At 43.1% G+C, this 17,045-nt stretch overlaps 1 protein-coding gene across 1 annotated transcript in view; it reads left to right on the top strand.

Annotated features, from left to right (window-relative positions):
- Positions 1-2,422: 2,422 nt before the first annotated feature.
- Positions 2,423-17,045, top strand: part of LOC133343816 (unconventional myosin-Ie-like) — a 43,933-nt gene continuing 29,310 nt past the window's right edge. Inside the window, exons 1-4 of the mRNA XM_061553688.1 lie at positions 2,423-2,602; positions 14,239-14,376; positions 15,792-15,881; positions 16,662-16,756. Of these exons, the coding sequence (XP_061409672.1) occupies positions 2,600-2,602; positions 14,239-14,376; positions 15,792-15,881; positions 16,662-16,756 (326 nt within the window). The 5' untranslated portion in view covers positions 2,423-2,599. The remainder of the gene's footprint in view (positions 2,603-14,238; positions 14,377-15,791; positions 15,882-16,661; positions 16,757-17,045) is intronic.

The following is a 17,045-nucleotide window of genomic DNA, read 5'->3' as shown; positions in this document are numbered from 1 at the left end:
ATATGACGTCACAAAGCTTTTCCCCTCCCCCCCAAATCGCTTTAAACTATTATCATTGTAGTGCGTATTTAATGTGGCGCTGCACTCTGATGTTGTAGGAGAAAACATTAAAAAGTATATTTAGTTAAGTCTACATTTATTTAAAGTTGCGCATTTTGACGTCAAATTTCTTATACCCCCCCTCCCCCTCGTCACACATCGTCACAAATGTCTGACCCCCCCCCCCCCTTAGGTGCGTGACGTCATTTATGGACGGCCCCTTATGCACCATCGCACCGGGTTACTCGTTCGAGGCACCAGGACCGGTCCAGATATAATCGTCACTTGGTGTTGGCCGTGAACGGGAATCGAAACTCGTTCCGCCGGGTTCGTCGCTTGAACCACTTTGTTGGAGGCGATGGTTTCTTTTGGATCGCACAAAGTGACTCCCTTTCTAGATTTGAAGCTTTCGTGACTGCAATGATTCATATTCTTAGGTTTTTTCGGTAAAGTCACGTAGGTAAAAAACATTAAAAAGTAAAATAAAATAAAAATAAAATAAAAATCACGACGTTTCGGAGGCAACACAAGCTTCCGTCTTCAGGTGGTACCGTCACAGCCACGACGGCTGTATCAAGTAAAAAAACGTCGTGATTTTTATTTTATTTTTATTTTACTTTATAATGTTGTTATCTACGTGACTTTACCGAAAAAACCTAAAAATATGACTCCCTTTCCCCCTATGGGTGTCAAGGTGGCAATACCGTGGCTTGCCAGGAGACGGCGGTATGGGATAGAGTGTTTAACTCTTCGCACACGCGTGGGTTTTCGCCCGTCTCTGTTTTTGTTATGGGGCCGTCCATAAATGACGTCACGCACCTAGGGGGGGGGGGGGTCAGACATTTGTGACGAGGAGGGGGGGGGGGGAGAAATGTGACGTCAAAATGCGCAACTTTAAATAAATATAGACAACACGTTCTACTGAATTAAATAGACTTTTTAATAAATGTTTTCTCTACAACATCAGAGTGCAGCGCCACATTAAATGCGCACTACAATGACAATAGTTTAAAGCGATTTGAAGCATGTTTTATTTTTGGGGTGACGTCATATTTGAGGGGGGGGGTCTGACTTTTTGTGACGCCGTGTGACGAGATGGGGGGGGGAGGTCAAAAATCGTCCAAAATCGCGTGACGTCATTTATGGACGGCCCCTATGTTCATGAGGTGGACGCGGCTGACTTTAGAGGTCAAAGATCAGAGGCACTGAGCTTGGCACCTTGAAGATCCTTGGGTTAAAATCCAGATATCCGCCTGTAATTAAAGCAGGTTCTCAAGATCTCTGTGAGTTGTTGGGTCTCAGCCAGGTCACCAATGACTGCGCAAACCAAAATATTGGTTGTGCACTTAGAGAAATACAAAATTACTGTATCAGTTTATAATACAACGAACATTACTTTCAGTGCCAGAGTGTGTGAAACAGAGGTCAATTGAAGGCATCCCGGGCGTACCCCTGTGATTACATTGACATCAGAGGTCACAAAATACGAGTGTCCAAAGCAGAGGCTGGTAACACCCAATATGTCCAGTTTGTGTGCTTGGTTTTGCTTTTGAACATTTTGATGACCCAGGTGACTATTGCAAATGAGACTCACTCTGGTCTCTTGAGCTCTCGCCTGGTTAAACAAAGTAAACGTGGAACATATTCTTGGTTCTTTCGGTAAAGTCACGTAGAAGGGAAATAATAAAATAATAAACCTATAAAATTCTCACGACTTTTCCATTGCAACACAAACAATCATCATCAGGTGTGAAACCCACTTTAAGTGGTTTTCGCAATCGAAACGTCGTGAGAATTTTATAGTTTTATTTGTATTATTTTATTATTTCCCTTCTACTTGACTTTACCGAAAGAACCAAGAATATGAATCCCTGCAGTCACGAAAGCTTTAAATCTAAATTTAAACGTGGAACGTCGTGGCTAACTACATTGAATTGTGACCGTCCTTTTAAACACTTGCAGTTATCGGTACTGCGTTGCAATGTTTTAACAAAATAACTGCTGTCCATCACTACGGGTGTTATCAACAGGTGAAATATCTTAATCGAGGACATGGACTAACACCAGTGTCGATTCTAACAGTGCGGTTGTCTCCCCGTCAAAACACCTGCAGTGCATTGGAACAGCTTGATGCAGAGTCATTGTTTCATGTGTTCTGAACTACTTTCGCACCGTACGTATCCAACCGCTGTTAGTGAGCACTGCAAAGCGTAGTCGGTGGACCAGAACGAGCGTGCCTGTAATTAATGAATTGAGCAGGGACAACACCGCAATGCGTGGGTGCGTAGTGGTCCAGCAGTCGAGAGCCAATGGCGTGACTTCCCTGTAGGGTTCCCTATTTACAGAGGAAGGGTACAGTACCTGCCACTAGTTCCTTGTCAAGGCTGAGGTTTGGTTGTCAATATCATTACAGTTGAGTAGCATTGCTCGCCTTTCGTCGAGGTTCTTGATAAAAGTCCTCAACCCCAACGCCGCATGTTTCGGACACCGACCTTAGATTATTTGAACGTGGGGAATCAGAGTTGAGAGGCTGAGCTGCGGATTATGAGATACAGCTGCAATGGTGAGCCCGTGCTTTCATAATTGTTCTCTGTTAACTGGTTCTGCACAGTGGTCTTCCACCATTTTCATGCTCTCTTTGTATTTTAACGAAGACCTCACCTTTTGTCTGAGCTTGTCAATAATGTTTTTCCACAAGCATCTCTTGCTGGTATTTTCAAGTCGCAGCTGGCTGCTATATATTTGTATGGCTATAATTGCATGGACAATTGTGTTTATTGTGTGTAGATGTCACCATAAGTCAGTTACACAGATTTCTCGACCAGTATTATTCATAATAAAGGTTTTTGGGTTAGATCGCAACCCTCCACCATCCGACACGGCCAATCAGTAAAAAATGTGTCACGTTGACAAAAGACAAATCGCCCGAAAATGCTGGAATGTAATTTCCAGCGAAACGTCGTACTCAAATTGTAAATGTTGTGGATCCACTCTTCAACACACCGGTGGGCTGAAGTAGTGAACTATTTGTCTTTTGTCAACGTGACACATTTTTTACTGATTGGCCGTGTCGGGTGTTGGAGGGTTGCGACACATTTATAAATAACGCGATCGAACCAAAAACCTTTACTATGAAAAATCACCATAAGTGTCATTCGTGTTTGTCATTTTAATTCTGGGCCAGCTGGGGTGAGCCCTGTGTCACAAAATGTCCCTCTAGCCCACCCAAGTTCACTCTTCGTAGCGATATGTTACTGTTATGGTGGCCCACGCATGAGTTCTCCTGCCCCCCATCCACTGCTGGATGAGATCCTCCCAAAGCTATGGTGGTTGTGAAGATTTATTTGAGTTTACGTTATCACGCTGGTCCATGCAGGTTTGGGGAAAGGAGGGGAGAGGGCAGGACCAGTTTGGATATCTCGATATTAGCCATGGCCAGAAATAAAAACGCAGGTCTCCAGGTTCAGAACAGCGTGTGTTAACCACAGTGAGACTACTCCCCACGACTAGGACCACAGCTGGTGACAAGAATATAAAATAGGGAATTGTTGTGACAGCCACAATTACAGACTTTTGCAGCACACTATATCGTTGATGAGAAGTGGTAGCATTATATGGAACTAACTCACTGTTGAGATAACTAGATTATTTCAAATTATTTTGTTCGTGCAAATAAATGTCAATCTTTGCTTCTAGAATTAATAACAAGTTTTTAGTTCAAAATGTGTGTGATTTGTTTTATTTTTATGCAGCATGGTTTGAAAAAGGGTCATAATTTTTGTTAATGTAATAATAGCAGTGGTTGCCCTGAGGATGGCACAGAGCATGCTATTACAATGTATAATTCCACCACGAGTGTTGAACCTCCAGCAAGAATGTACAAATGATCATTCATTGTATGAAAACATCTTAAAGTGCATATGCACTTCCTCGTGTTGCGGAATATGCAGCGTTGTGGCATATATTTGGCATGAATGCTGTTAGATTACAACGCTCCCGATAATGATTATGATCGGGGCTGGAGTGTCATCCCTGTCACTGCTAAGTCTTGAGCCTGGCCAGTGTGACTCAGTCCCAGGATCAGTGCCATCTGCGTTGAGATCCCAGCAGCCCTAGGCAACTCCACTTGTTTGCTGTGAGTGATGTGTGCATCCATTTTGGTTGTGGATGAGAAATGCCTAAAGAACACGTTTCACGGTACTCTAGTGGTGAAAACATATAAAGGGAAAAATCACAAAAAAACCCAACAGGAAAGCATGTGTCCTATCAAGATGTTGACTGTTTTATTGTACCAAGTCTACGGTTTATAATCTAACCAAACATATAATGATTGGGTTTTTTTCTACTTCAAATGCAACCCTTTGAAGGGGAGGGGTGACCAGGTTTCCCAAACTGAACCAATACCTGGTGTGAAAATGTTGGTGGCTTTTCTTTTAAATGCGTTTGCCAGTGTGGTGTAATCTTAATGCATGCTGCCTTGACTTTCCTGTATCTGACATTGAATAAATGTCGATGGTATAAGTTGTAGATGTTTAAAATTTGAATACGCGTCATTATGCGTTTGCTGTCTTGTCACTTGACACCCTTGCAATGGAGCTGTTAGATCTCAAGGTATTATCCAGGTAATATATTTTCTTAGAAAATTTACTTTTCCTTCGGCATACCCTTTTGATCCTGGTAAAATCTCCACCAAGAAATTGTATGCATTAAAAGTTCCAAAACGAAACAGGCCATTTCACACCACAAATCATTCTTGAGTGTAATTATAGTCCAGATTCATGGATTAAGCATCGTACAGATTCAATATATACACGTATCGGTATAAAACAATGTGACGAGGAATTACATACAATGTGATTCTGATCATTGTATCGTCATGTATCGTATAATGTTTACAAAGAGTATCATCATCTGCCAAGATCTATTGACTGCTTGTTGAAGACCTCTCCAAGTTGTCGTCATCTGTCCTGGTCTGGTGATGCAACAATCCTTCTCGCTCCTGTACACGAGCTGATTTCATCGCTCCATCTCCGTGGTGCATGTACTCTCAGGCGTGTTCTTTCCTTTGGCATTAAGTACATAATACTGGCTGGTAAATTGTTGAATACATTGATTTATACGCATTATAAACACACAGTTAATTAGATATGTTCTAAGAGTGCTAATGGCTTTGAAAGCTGCAAGCTAAGCAGGTGTTTCATTTCTCACTCTATTTTCCTGAACGTTGTTAAGCTGGCTTATAATAGGGAGTATTGGCGTAAGGCACTGCCACTCACGTTCAATGTACATTCATCCAAGATAATCTGTATCACCGCACCCTATATTTAAAAAAATCCTATGAGAGGTTTCGGACAAAATAATGCAAGATGGATGTGCTTTTGCAAAATATATTTCAGAACAGCGTTCCGAACTGTTCCGGCTGAAATGAAGCACTGAAGCTAAGCAGGACATGGTGTGGTGACATGGCTTGGTGATGGCGTATTCGCCACTCGTTGCAGAGGTAGCATCCAGAAGCCACATTGATTAATACTGCGGGGTTATTAACCATAAAATAATGCATACCAGACATGAAAGATCCCGTGATGTCATTCGCAAGAATAGGTCATTGTGCGTTGGCATCATCGTCTATATTTGGCACATTTTTTCCGTGAAAAATACTGAATTGGGATTATACGTAGCGATCATGACCCCCTCCTGTGAAAACTTGACAGGACCCTCCAGAACAAGAGTCATCAGACCTGATGAGGCTTTCCTGGGGAAAAAAACAAGTATAGTAAAATAATAAGGGCTGTGCGTAGACATTTTTTGACAAATACTGCCACGTGTACTGTGCGTGCATGCACTTACAGTACTCCCTACCGCAATTTTAAGTGCCCTCCACACTGCAGCTTTTGTATTTCCATGCAAGGTTGCAGCGGTGAAGATGTTCGCAGGTTTGTTTTTTTCTCTCTATTCTATCAGGCTTTTGTGATATGAGCATCACGGCATGAGACAAAGAATCATTTCGGAAACCTCAGATTGACTAATACGGCTGTGAAGGAGATGTTTTGATCACGGGACTTTTGAAAAATAATTCGAGTGAACGTGTGTCCTTAACGCAACAGAAAGGAGTGACACTTTCCCACGTGACGATCAAACTTTCGCTCGCCATCGAACAAAGGCGGTCACTGGGCAAAAAGGTTCCATAGATATAACTGCTCGACCCGAGCTTTAAGTGCTCTGATAGTGCATTGTCTTTGTACTGTTCGCCTTTTAGCGTTCTCTGGTCTGACACTGGTGAGACAAGGTCTCTGATGTAGGTCAATAAGTTTAAAAGACAATTCACATATTATCAGAGCATATATGTGTTCCTGTTTTGCCACACGTAAGTGTGCTTAATGTAGATGATCCCTTGAAAAGGGTGATCTATTTGGTGTTTGAACATCTTAACACCTGTTTTGTTGCCAGGAAGGGTGAAACGAATTCTTATTTTTCACAATTACTGCGCATACATTTATCACGCCAACATTTCGGGTACTGGCTCTTCTCCACAACGTTTGCAGTAGGACGAGTATCGTAATAAGCGTCGTATCACTTCTCCCTTGTGGAGCGTGTCGTAAGGCGCTGCGGTGAAAGGCCCTTTCGTCGCACATCCTGTGTGCGTACGGACAAGGAATACGTGCCCGTGTGACTCATCCGCACATCTGGGTGGCTGCATCCGGGCGCATAGGACATGCTTGCGGGTGGCTGAGAACAGGGACGATGGGGGGGGGTGGAGACACTTCATGGCAGTGTTTGTCAACACTGTGCACGTGCAGGGAGGGCTTGGTCTGCGTCCCACAACTTGAATGCGAGTGAGCTGAAGTCGTCTCAAAATTCAGGGTCGGGAGGGAGCGAATTGACTCGGAATCACTCACCTGTACTGACGAGCATGTTCAAGCATTGTCAAGCAACCTCCATGAAAGATGGGTAGTGAGGGATGGGGCTTGATTGAGCATACTGCAGTGATGGCAACGGGACCAGTTCAGCTATCACTTGCCACTCATGTTAGGAATGCTCAGGAAGTATTTCTCTGTTGTGTACCCATTAATACTTATGGGTGATTAAAAAGAACACTTGCCCCATTGTTTTTCAACTGCCATGCCCGGAGATTAAATGAGCGATTTCTGGAATGCGTGTCCAGTGTGCTGACCCATTACACCACGACAGTGTCCAAAATGATTAAAAGTCCATAAAATTTCGTACAAATTCCCTCCACTACAAAATCCGCACGCACCGTCTTCAGCCCAGCTGCTTTCTCTTGCGTTGTCATTCTCGTTCCTGCACGTGCATTTTCCTCTCCCGAAATCTCCTGCATCATCCTTCTCTTGCTGACTCGGTCTCATGTACTTCTAAAAAATTAATAAAAATCACTCATCACATTAGTGTGAATTGAACTGGTGTTTAGAATTATGTACAATTATGGTTTTTTTACGGCCCTGTACACCGGGGCATTTTAGATCACTATGCCTCACATCTCAAACATTTGAAAAGGCACTCCCAGTGGCTGCTGTCCCTGAAGGCACAAGATGCCTCGGCACCTGGTCTGCAAACAGGAATTAGTCTACAGGCAGGGAACAACGATTGCTTGACTTCATCCCAATTTCATAATTTGTGGATAATTTTCGAATTTGGTAAATTTCGATCCTGACGCCAGCACACAATGGCATACTTATAAAGGATGTCAAGGGATCTTTAATGTCCGCTCTGAAGCAGACGGTGCATATTTATTCCGCTGATTCCACCATCAGTAATCACCTCGGCGACCGCTGGATTCGAACCATGAACCTCTGAAACTAGCAGGAAATGTGCTCGCACGAGACCCTGTCACCTCCCAATTAAACTATTTACAATTTTATTTTACAGGTAAGGTACACTGAGCTATATAGCTCGTTATCAGAAGCGACCTGACCACAAATGATAGCTCAACGAAGTGCCTTATCGTGTGTAAATGTATTGCAGCCAAATACTCGAAATGTGCAGGGAAAAACCGGACGAATCGGAGAAAAATCCACATGACCACGGGGAGAGAGACACGCACAATCCAAATATACAGGCATCAGGGTCGGGATCGGGATCGAACCAACGACCTCCTGCATACCAAGCGAGGGAGTTAACATCTCGCCACCGCAGCGCCACTGTGAGGTCCCTGTGCATGCAGCGTGGGGGAGGTGTAGCCAACACTTTGGTCGGTTGTTGTCAACGTAACATTGATGGGAAACAACAGAGTGCGACCACGTCTACGTTTCACGAACACCGCACCAGGAAGCGCGAGAAAACATTCTTTCCATAAAGCAACTGTTATATACATGTACAAATTTAATAAAAAATAAATATACAAATTGTCTACTGTACGTAAACTCTGTTCCCATGCCCTGGTATTCATATACAATAGGTAATATTTCGGGCAATGGCGCTTAATACTGGTAGGAACTTCCTGGGTACACCAGCCCACAGGGGATTATTGTGTCCGTCCGTCCGTCGTGCAGGGAGGGGCTGGGTGGGGAGGGAGGGGCTGGGTGGGGAGGGGAGGGTGGGGAGGGTGGGGCTGGGTGGGGAGGGGAGGGTGGGGAGGGGCTGGGTAGGGGGGGGTGGGGAGGAGATGGGTGGAGAGGGGCTGGTTGGGTTGGGTGGGGCTGGGTGGGGGGTGGGGGGGATGGGGCTGGGTGGGGAGGGGCTGGTCACCCCGTGGTGCCCTTATAAAACTCAACGTTTAACCTACTCACGCCGGCTTGTGCCCGCCCTCACAGTCGGGCATATTTGCGGAATACACCACGCCGCCGTTGACCCTGGCCTTTGACCGAGCAACCCAACGTTCCTACCAGCTCCCTCCGCAGGAATGTGTTAGCACATGGCCATTGTGCCATGAGGATGGGCCCCTGGGAGGAACGTCACCGATTATATATTTTTCCTATTAAAGCAGTGTTATTGACGAATCTGTAGAGTTTTTTTTTTTTATATGTGCTTGCACACCACTGCCAACACATCTCCAAATAATGTATTTGTAATCAATACGGTGTATGTCAGTGTGTATAATCGCACAGTATTTGTGTTTTGGGCTTTAGAAACCACACTTTAGAGGTACTTCTGCAAAAGGTCTTGTGAAATTTGTTGCATTTGCAAGTCAATCGGGCATTTCCTGTAGATTATTATGTTTTGTTGGCACCATATTGCATGATGTTACTATTAAAGTCATTCCCTTTTTTAAAAAAAGGTGATATGTTACGTTAAAAGTACAATTAATCTGCAGACTGAAAATCGCGGAAGTCAAGGAAGATGATCATAATTCATGAATACTAGTCTTGTGTGACCATTGTCATGTATTTTATGTTAATCTATGTAGTCGTGAATATCCCATTAGTATGTGCGTTGTATTTGTGTGTGCGAGTGTGCAAATGTGAGGAGCGGTGGTGAAGTGGGTAACGTGCTGCATTTCGAACCCAACAGCCCAAATTCAATTCCCACTCATGGTCAACACCAGTGACGATTATCTTAACCGGTCCTGGGCTTCCCCTAGCTTGACTCAGCCTCAAATGAGTACCTGGTGAGATGTGTAAACATCGCCACTGGGGTGAAAAAGGCGATCGGGCGTAGTGCTGACCACCCACCCCCTCGTGTACCGTGCTGGCCTTCATAGGTGCTCACAAACAGCAATTTTCCCGGAGTCTATTAAGGCTATACAGGGGATCTTTGTTTATTTTGTTAATATGCTCATTTGATCATGTCAATTACGCATTTGGGAAAATTACGTGTCGTTTTTCATCCCCATTAAATGTAAATCCGGACCATCGAACTCCTGATTAAACCTATAATCTGGAGTGACAACGCAATACACCTGCAGGTCCAACACAGACACAGCTTATGAGAAAGAGTTGTTATGCCTAGCATACGGCAGGGGCTGCAAGCAATGCTGACCTGCAGTTACTTGCACTTTGATACGGTACAACGCAGGATAGCATCAACATTATCTTTCTCGAACAAAGTTCAGTAGAGCGCATTGTGCTGTGAAGGTGTAAACGTTAATTTATTACACTTGTCTATCCAGGAAAGCCCACTGAGGCACAACTCTTTTTCACGATGTTCCTGCCAGGTTTTTGAAGTAACAGGCGATGATTGCTGTTTTTGTATATTCCAAGTGAGCGATTTTCAGTATAATTTCAGAAATGTTAAATTTCGATTTAAAGCTTTCGTGACTGCAGGGATTCATCTTCTTGGTTCTTTCGGTAAAGTCACGTAGAATGGAAATAATAAAATAATAAAAATTAAACATAATAAAATTTCGATTTAAGGCTTTCGTGACTGCAGGGATTCATCTTCTTGGTTCTTTCGGTAAAGTCACGTAGAATGGAAATAATAAAATAATAAAAATAAAACATAATACAATAATTCTCACGACGTTTCCGGCCACAACGCAAGCAGCCGTCCTCAGGTGGAGAGCAGGTCTGTCGAGTAGACAAAGTCCCATTCAGATTCTGTCTACTCGACAGACCTGCTCTCCACCTGAGGACGGCTGCTTGCGTTGTGGCCGAAACGTCGTGAGAATTATTTTATTATGTTTTATTTTTATTATTTTATTATTTCCATTCTACGTGACTTTACCGAAAGAACCAAGAAGATGAATCCCTGCAGTCACGAAAGCAAGGAGGCCTTGCTCCAGCAGTGGATTGACAAAGTGCTCAACATTTGCTTTATTATTGATGATTTTATATATCTACATTCAGTGGCGGCTCCTGCAAAATCTCTCAGGGGGGGGCAAATGTCTGGATGATTGGTAAGGATAAGGTCCACCCATGCAATGAATAAATTAACAGCTTAAGCATGTAAAGGCAACTTGACTTCTTTAATATTAATGAAAAATAAAGTGACTCTTACAATACATCTTGTTTGTTTATATACTCACTATTAAAACAAACCACTCAAGTTTATTTTATTAAAGATTCCACTAGGTAGCGATAAATTATATTGTTGGATGAAACGTGCTTACGTATGATGACGTAAGCACGTTAGGGCTTGCCCTCCCGGAAGCCATAGAGAATGCATTGGAGCGCCCCCGTTCGAAAAAAAACATCTTTGAATGTAAGTCTATGGGGCCACTCGGGGCGATTCTCAGCCGGAGTGAAATCGCCCCAAAAGAGGCGGTACTCCACAGAACGTGACATGACGCTGATTGGACTATATCCAGAGGCTGACAGTGACGGCTAGCGTGACTCTGTGGTTGAATGACATTGGTGGTGCGTCGCCCAATCGCCCTAATGAAGAAACCGCCCCTGTCTACATTTGAAGCTTTCGTGACTGCAGGAATCCATACTATCTGGTTCTTTCAGTAAAGTCACGTAGGCATAAAATAAAAATAAAATAAATCACGACGTTTCGATTGCAACACAATAATGATTGCTTGTTTTGCAATCAAAAGGTCGTGATTTTATATATATGTAACCGAGAGTTTATTGAGAACGGCATTTTTTGAGTCAACGCAGAGATGGGTTTAAATAAAATACAGAGAAACAGGAAACAGATTTCAGGGCGGAAAACAAAATAATGCTAAATAAGACAGAGAAGGTCTCAGTGTGGAAACTTTTGTCATATAACTCCGGTGTACTTGTTTGCATAACATTGCCTAAACACGACGCCATAGAAGCTATTATACTTGCAGTAGTTGCTTGATACATGGTCTCTAGAGGTAAATAAACTGCAGGGCTAGCAGCCTTGTGGTCTGTGAACCTGGATTGTTGTTCAGAAGGATGGTGGCACACATTAATGTAATGTCAATATTCAAAGTGTCTTTGTGAAGGGAGACCTGAGTGTAATGACAGGAGAAGAAACAGCAAACGCCAATGAGCAAACAAACATATCTTGTGGGACAGTGAGCTTTTTTTTATTATTAAAGTAAATATAAAAAATGAATATAAAAAAATGATATCACAATACTTGTCTATGTAGAACTGTTATCATTGTAGTTGTTGTTATTTGTAAACAAATACGATAAGTGGAATACAGTCATTGCATTCGGGAAAACGTTGTTGTAGCACATGGTAATTTCCTCCCGTAAATTCTGATGGCTTGAATGAAGTTTGTAGCAAAAGAATGATCACCTGCCTTTTTTTGTCTAGAAAGTAATAAATCCAGTCAAAAAAAAACACTGCCTAGGAGCATGAATAATTAAAAGATAAATAGTAACCGTGCAAAACTGTCAGCCACGCTGTAAAAAAATGCACATTGGCAATTTTCTGGTCACTGTAATATATCTTGTTATAGATTACTGCCTCTTCTTGAAACTGAAACAGCATTCGGCATTTCATGCCCCGCCTTGAGCAATGCAGGTTTTTATTTTTAACATTTTCCCACGACGGGGCGCAGTGGCTGTGACTCTTAAAAATCTTAGAAGCAGGGTGATTAAACGTGCCCACAATTCGCTCACATTTTGCACACCTGACGGGGGCATCCGCAAAACTTCCGCAATGGCTTCACACTTTACCCTCTTCGATCACGCACCCCATCTGGAATGCCTTGAGATACGCGTGGGAATTAAGGCTGCCCCACCTGGCCTGGGTTTTCCCCTGGATTGTCGTTTTTCTTGTTGTTGAGGGAGCTGTCCAGGAACATCTCTAAGTCTTCCCAAGGCATTACAAGTCCCGGTTTTTGTCAGTTTCGTAATAAAACACCACTCAAGGCAGTGCATGCACGTGTAGTTCACTGGACTTTTGGTATTTTGATTGATATTCTTGTTCCCATGTACCTTATTGTTGGCAACCCGAGTAGCAATGGCCAAAAGTGACCTGTGGTTATGCCGTTGTCTTTAATAAAGAAGCAACCCAAAGAGAAACAAAAACACACCAAGGCTGTGTCTTGGGACTATTCTACACGAGACTGAAGCTTTGTTCATGAGACGAGAGACGGTGCGTCATTTTGGCGCCCCAGAGATGTCCCTGCGATGACATTCTTATATTTAACCACAATTTACATTTAAAGCTTTCGTGACTGCAGGGATTCATATTCTTGGTTCTTTCGGCAAAGTCACGTAGAAGGGATAGAAAAAAAAAACAATAAAATTCGCACAAAACGTCGTGAGAATTTTTTAGTTTTCTTATTTTATTATTTTCCTTCTACGTGACTTTACCGAAAGAACCAAGAATATTTAGCCACAATGTTAAAGTGGTATTTTCTCACGAACAAAGCTCAACACTTACGTTGAACAGCGAGGCATGAATCAACAAGATGAGAGTTGTTTTGTGAGTTGTGTTTTCCTCTGCTGGGGGTCAGCATACTGTAGTCAAATGTCAGCTGCGATTCAGACCTCCACTTCACCAGGACCAACTGAGCGCCACGTGCAGCTTCCGAGTGGAAACTGCACAACCCTGCTCTCTTTAGCTATCTCCGTGTGTCTGTCTCTATGTCTGTGTGTGTGTCTCTCTCTCTCTCTGTGTTTGAGTCTATATCTCTGTGTGTATAACTCTCTGGCTCTGCTTCGTACTGAGTTTACTCTGAGCACAACTTCCCCGGGCCCCGTATAGGCCATGGGTTCCAAAGAATAAGAATCAGAATATGTATTTCTACTGGAGGAATCCGATAAGCTATCAAGTTATTTTTCATAGATGTACAGTAGGGGCAGGTCAGAACGTTACAACAGCAAATAATACAAAAACACATTAAGATCGCAAATTACAGGTAAGATAAACAAATCACTTTAAAAATGTTTGTCTAAGTGTGTCTCACTCTCTGTGTCTCTCTCTGTGTGTGTCTCTCTCTCTGCTTGTGTGTCTGCCTATGTGTCTCCATGTCTGTGTTTAGTCTCTCTCTCAAATTTTGCAATCTTTGGAAGAACGTAATCCACGAGGTAGGGTGTTGACTGTTGTGTTAGGCGACTCTCTGTGTTGTATTGCATTCTATTTCTAAGTTCACTGTTTGTTTTCTCATTCATTCGTACCTGATGATGGCTGCTTGTGTTGCAATCGAAACGTCGTATTCTATTATTATTTGATTTATTTTCTTTCTACGTGACTTTACCGAAATAACCAAAGAGTAAAGCTATAATGTTTCATCTTTTTATAGTACTCGGTAAGGTCACCGAGGCATTAGCTTTTTTTTCAGAAGCGACCTGGTCACAAATCACAACAAAGTGTGGCCGATCAAAAGTCGCCCAGCACCGCTCTCACAGACGCGCACATGTCTCATCCACCGCAGGGGAGCAAGGAGCACTACCACTGGACGAGTGGCAATGTGAAGCACAGCGGCGTGGACGACATGGTGCTGATCTCCAAGGTCACGGAAGACGCCATCGTGGAAAACCTCAAGAAGCGTCTGATGGACGACTGGATTTTCGTATCCTGCCAAACGGCCAGCTTTACGCACGGGCACAGAGTGTCACTGGCAGCCCCCTGCAGTGTGGCTGATGATGATGATGAGGGCGGTTTTGGTAATGGCAATGATGACGAAGATCACACTGTTACCCTATTGGTATTTTTAAATTGTATATTATAGCTATTTCATATTTTATATTCTATTTTATTCAAAAATTTTACATACTTAGCTCCTTAGAGTTAAATCTTGATTTAAAGCTTTCGCGACTGCAGGGATTCATATTCTTGGTTCTTTCGGTAAAGTCACGTAGAAGGGAAATAATACAATAATTATTTATTGCTTTTTATTATTTTATTATTTCCCTTAGTATTAGTTAGACTTTGTACCTTTAGTATAGTTAGACTTGTACACCACTTATTTAAGATTTAAGATTCCTATATCCTGCCAAAGTATATTCCTTGTCTGTGCGAACTTTCATGGCGAATAAAACCCTTTCCGATTCTGATGAGGAATAATGACCGTGATGACGATGATCATGGCCATGATGTTGATGATGACTCTGTAGCGTGACCTTGTTTAAAGGGGGCACACAAAAACTCAAGGAGGGATATAACACAGCCGATCTTAAACCAATTTTAAACGAAATCCTAAACGCTAAACAGAATTAGTCATCGTTTGTCTTTGTCAATTATGCAATTTGGCTCGAGTTCTAACCTCCAATCTTTGTTTACTACTGAGGGAGGGCTGGGTGTTCAGCAGTCCCAGCCTCCAGCCTCCGTGATGCTTTGCGGTCGGCCCTTAATCACGTCACTACTACATCTCTCACTGCAGATGAAGTCACTTTTCATGAATATAATTTAAAAAATGGACACGACACTTCCTTGTGTAAGTGAAATAAATGCAATGTTTGGAGTGGCTAGCTTGTCAGCGAGTTCTCTATCAGCTGTTTCGAGGGAAGCGGAAAAGGAATGGTGGCGTAAGACGTTGGCGTGCTTCTTAGCTAACTCCCGGCCTTAGTGCACGACGTCACTATACCCAAATACCCTATTGTTGTTATGGAGCGGTGACATGGTCCAGTGGTAGCCCATTCACCGCTTGTTCGCGGAGTTTCACGGTTCGAGCCCATCGGCCCGCCCTGGTTACTACTGCGGGTGAAAGATCCCGTGGCATTATTCACAACAACAGATAAGTTGGCCGTTGCGTGCCGGCGTCATGGCCAACATTTGGAAAATTTTCTACATTACTTGCAAATTACTTTAAATGGGAAAGTAAATAGTAACGCTGTATGATCCTTCACCGGGTGTTCCCTGCCACACGGTGATCTCTGACGCAGGGCACCACGAGATGTACTGCATGAGAGGCGTGGTATATTTAGTGATGGTGATGATGAGTATGCAAAACATACAGAAACCTTTAACTTTCATATGCTGCTGCAGACATACATTGGGCCGGTGCTGATCTCAGTGAACCCCTTCAAGCAGATGCCGTACTTCACCGACCGCGAGATTGACATCTACCAGGGTGCTGTGAGTGCCTTTGTCTCTCTATCAATTTGTTTATTTGGGGTTGGTGTTCAAGCCACACCGAGTAGAATACAATTGTAACCAGGACTGGTGCGGCTCGGTGCGCTTTGGTGCAGAGGTACGTTTTAAAGTGCGTAGCTCCAGTGGCTTCCTAATATCGGAAGGAAGAGCGTTCCAGACGGCCGCAGAAGTCCATCTGAAAGCGCGCGATGCAGTAACCATCTTTGTTCGATGGCTAGCCAAAGCCGCTGTGAGGATGACCGGAGTTCACGTGATGATGTATGCTCCCTGATGAGATGAGCAAGGTATTCTGGTTCATTTGTGGCAAGCACTTTGTGTGAAATGAGTGAAATGGGAATTGAGGTAAAGTCACGTAGGTAAAAAATTAAAATGAATAAAAGTAAAATAAAAATAAAATAAAAATCACGTCACAGCACGGTTCCACCTGAAGACGGAAGCTTGTGTTGCCTCCGAAACGTCGTGATTTTTATTTTATTTTTATTTTACTTTTATTAATTTAAAAATTTTTACCTACGTAACTTTACCGAAAAAACCTAAGAATATGAATCCTTGCAGTCACGAAAGCTTCAAATCTAGAAATGGGAATTGAGCTTCCACAATCACGACATTCAAATAACAATATTCCATTATGAGCAATGCCTCGTCTGTGACCAACACTCACGCAACGTATGTATGCTGAACTGCTTTCGCACCGTACGTAGCCAACCGCGCTCATCGACCACTCAACCCTGAATCTCGTTCTTGTGCCTTTCCCCTGTTCAGGCTCAGTTTGAGAATCCACCCCACATTTACGCACTGTCTGACTTCATGTACAGGAACATGCTCATCGACTCTGAGAACCAATGCGTCATCATCAGGTGAGAAAAGCACATTTTAGATGTTCAATTTTGCATGTAAGTATGTTGGACATCTTTCTCAATGTATGTAGCCAACCGTGCAATATGCACAACATATTCCCGTATGTTGTGCATAATGTCCACATTGTTTTACACATAGGCTTTCATGACCAATACGATTATTCATAAATCGTTTCTTGGCTTAGATCGTGTGTGTTTAACGTCAATGGAGCTGTTGCACCCTCCACCACCCGACACGGCCAAACAAATCAAGTTGTCACGTGACGATTGATTTTGTCCATGTGACACC

Source organism: Lethenteron reissneri, chromosome 18, assembly GCF_015708825.2.
Source record: "Lethenteron reissneri isolate LAM-NWPU_2019-01 chromosome 18, ASM1570882v1, whole genome shotgun sequence".
NCBI classification, from domain to species: Eukaryota; Metazoa; Chordata; class Hyperoartia; order Petromyzontiformes; family Petromyzontidae; genus Lethenteron; species Lethenteron reissneri.
The sequence above is the reverse complement of the archived record's forward strand: the minus strand, read 5'-3'. Positions and strand labels throughout refer to the sequence as shown.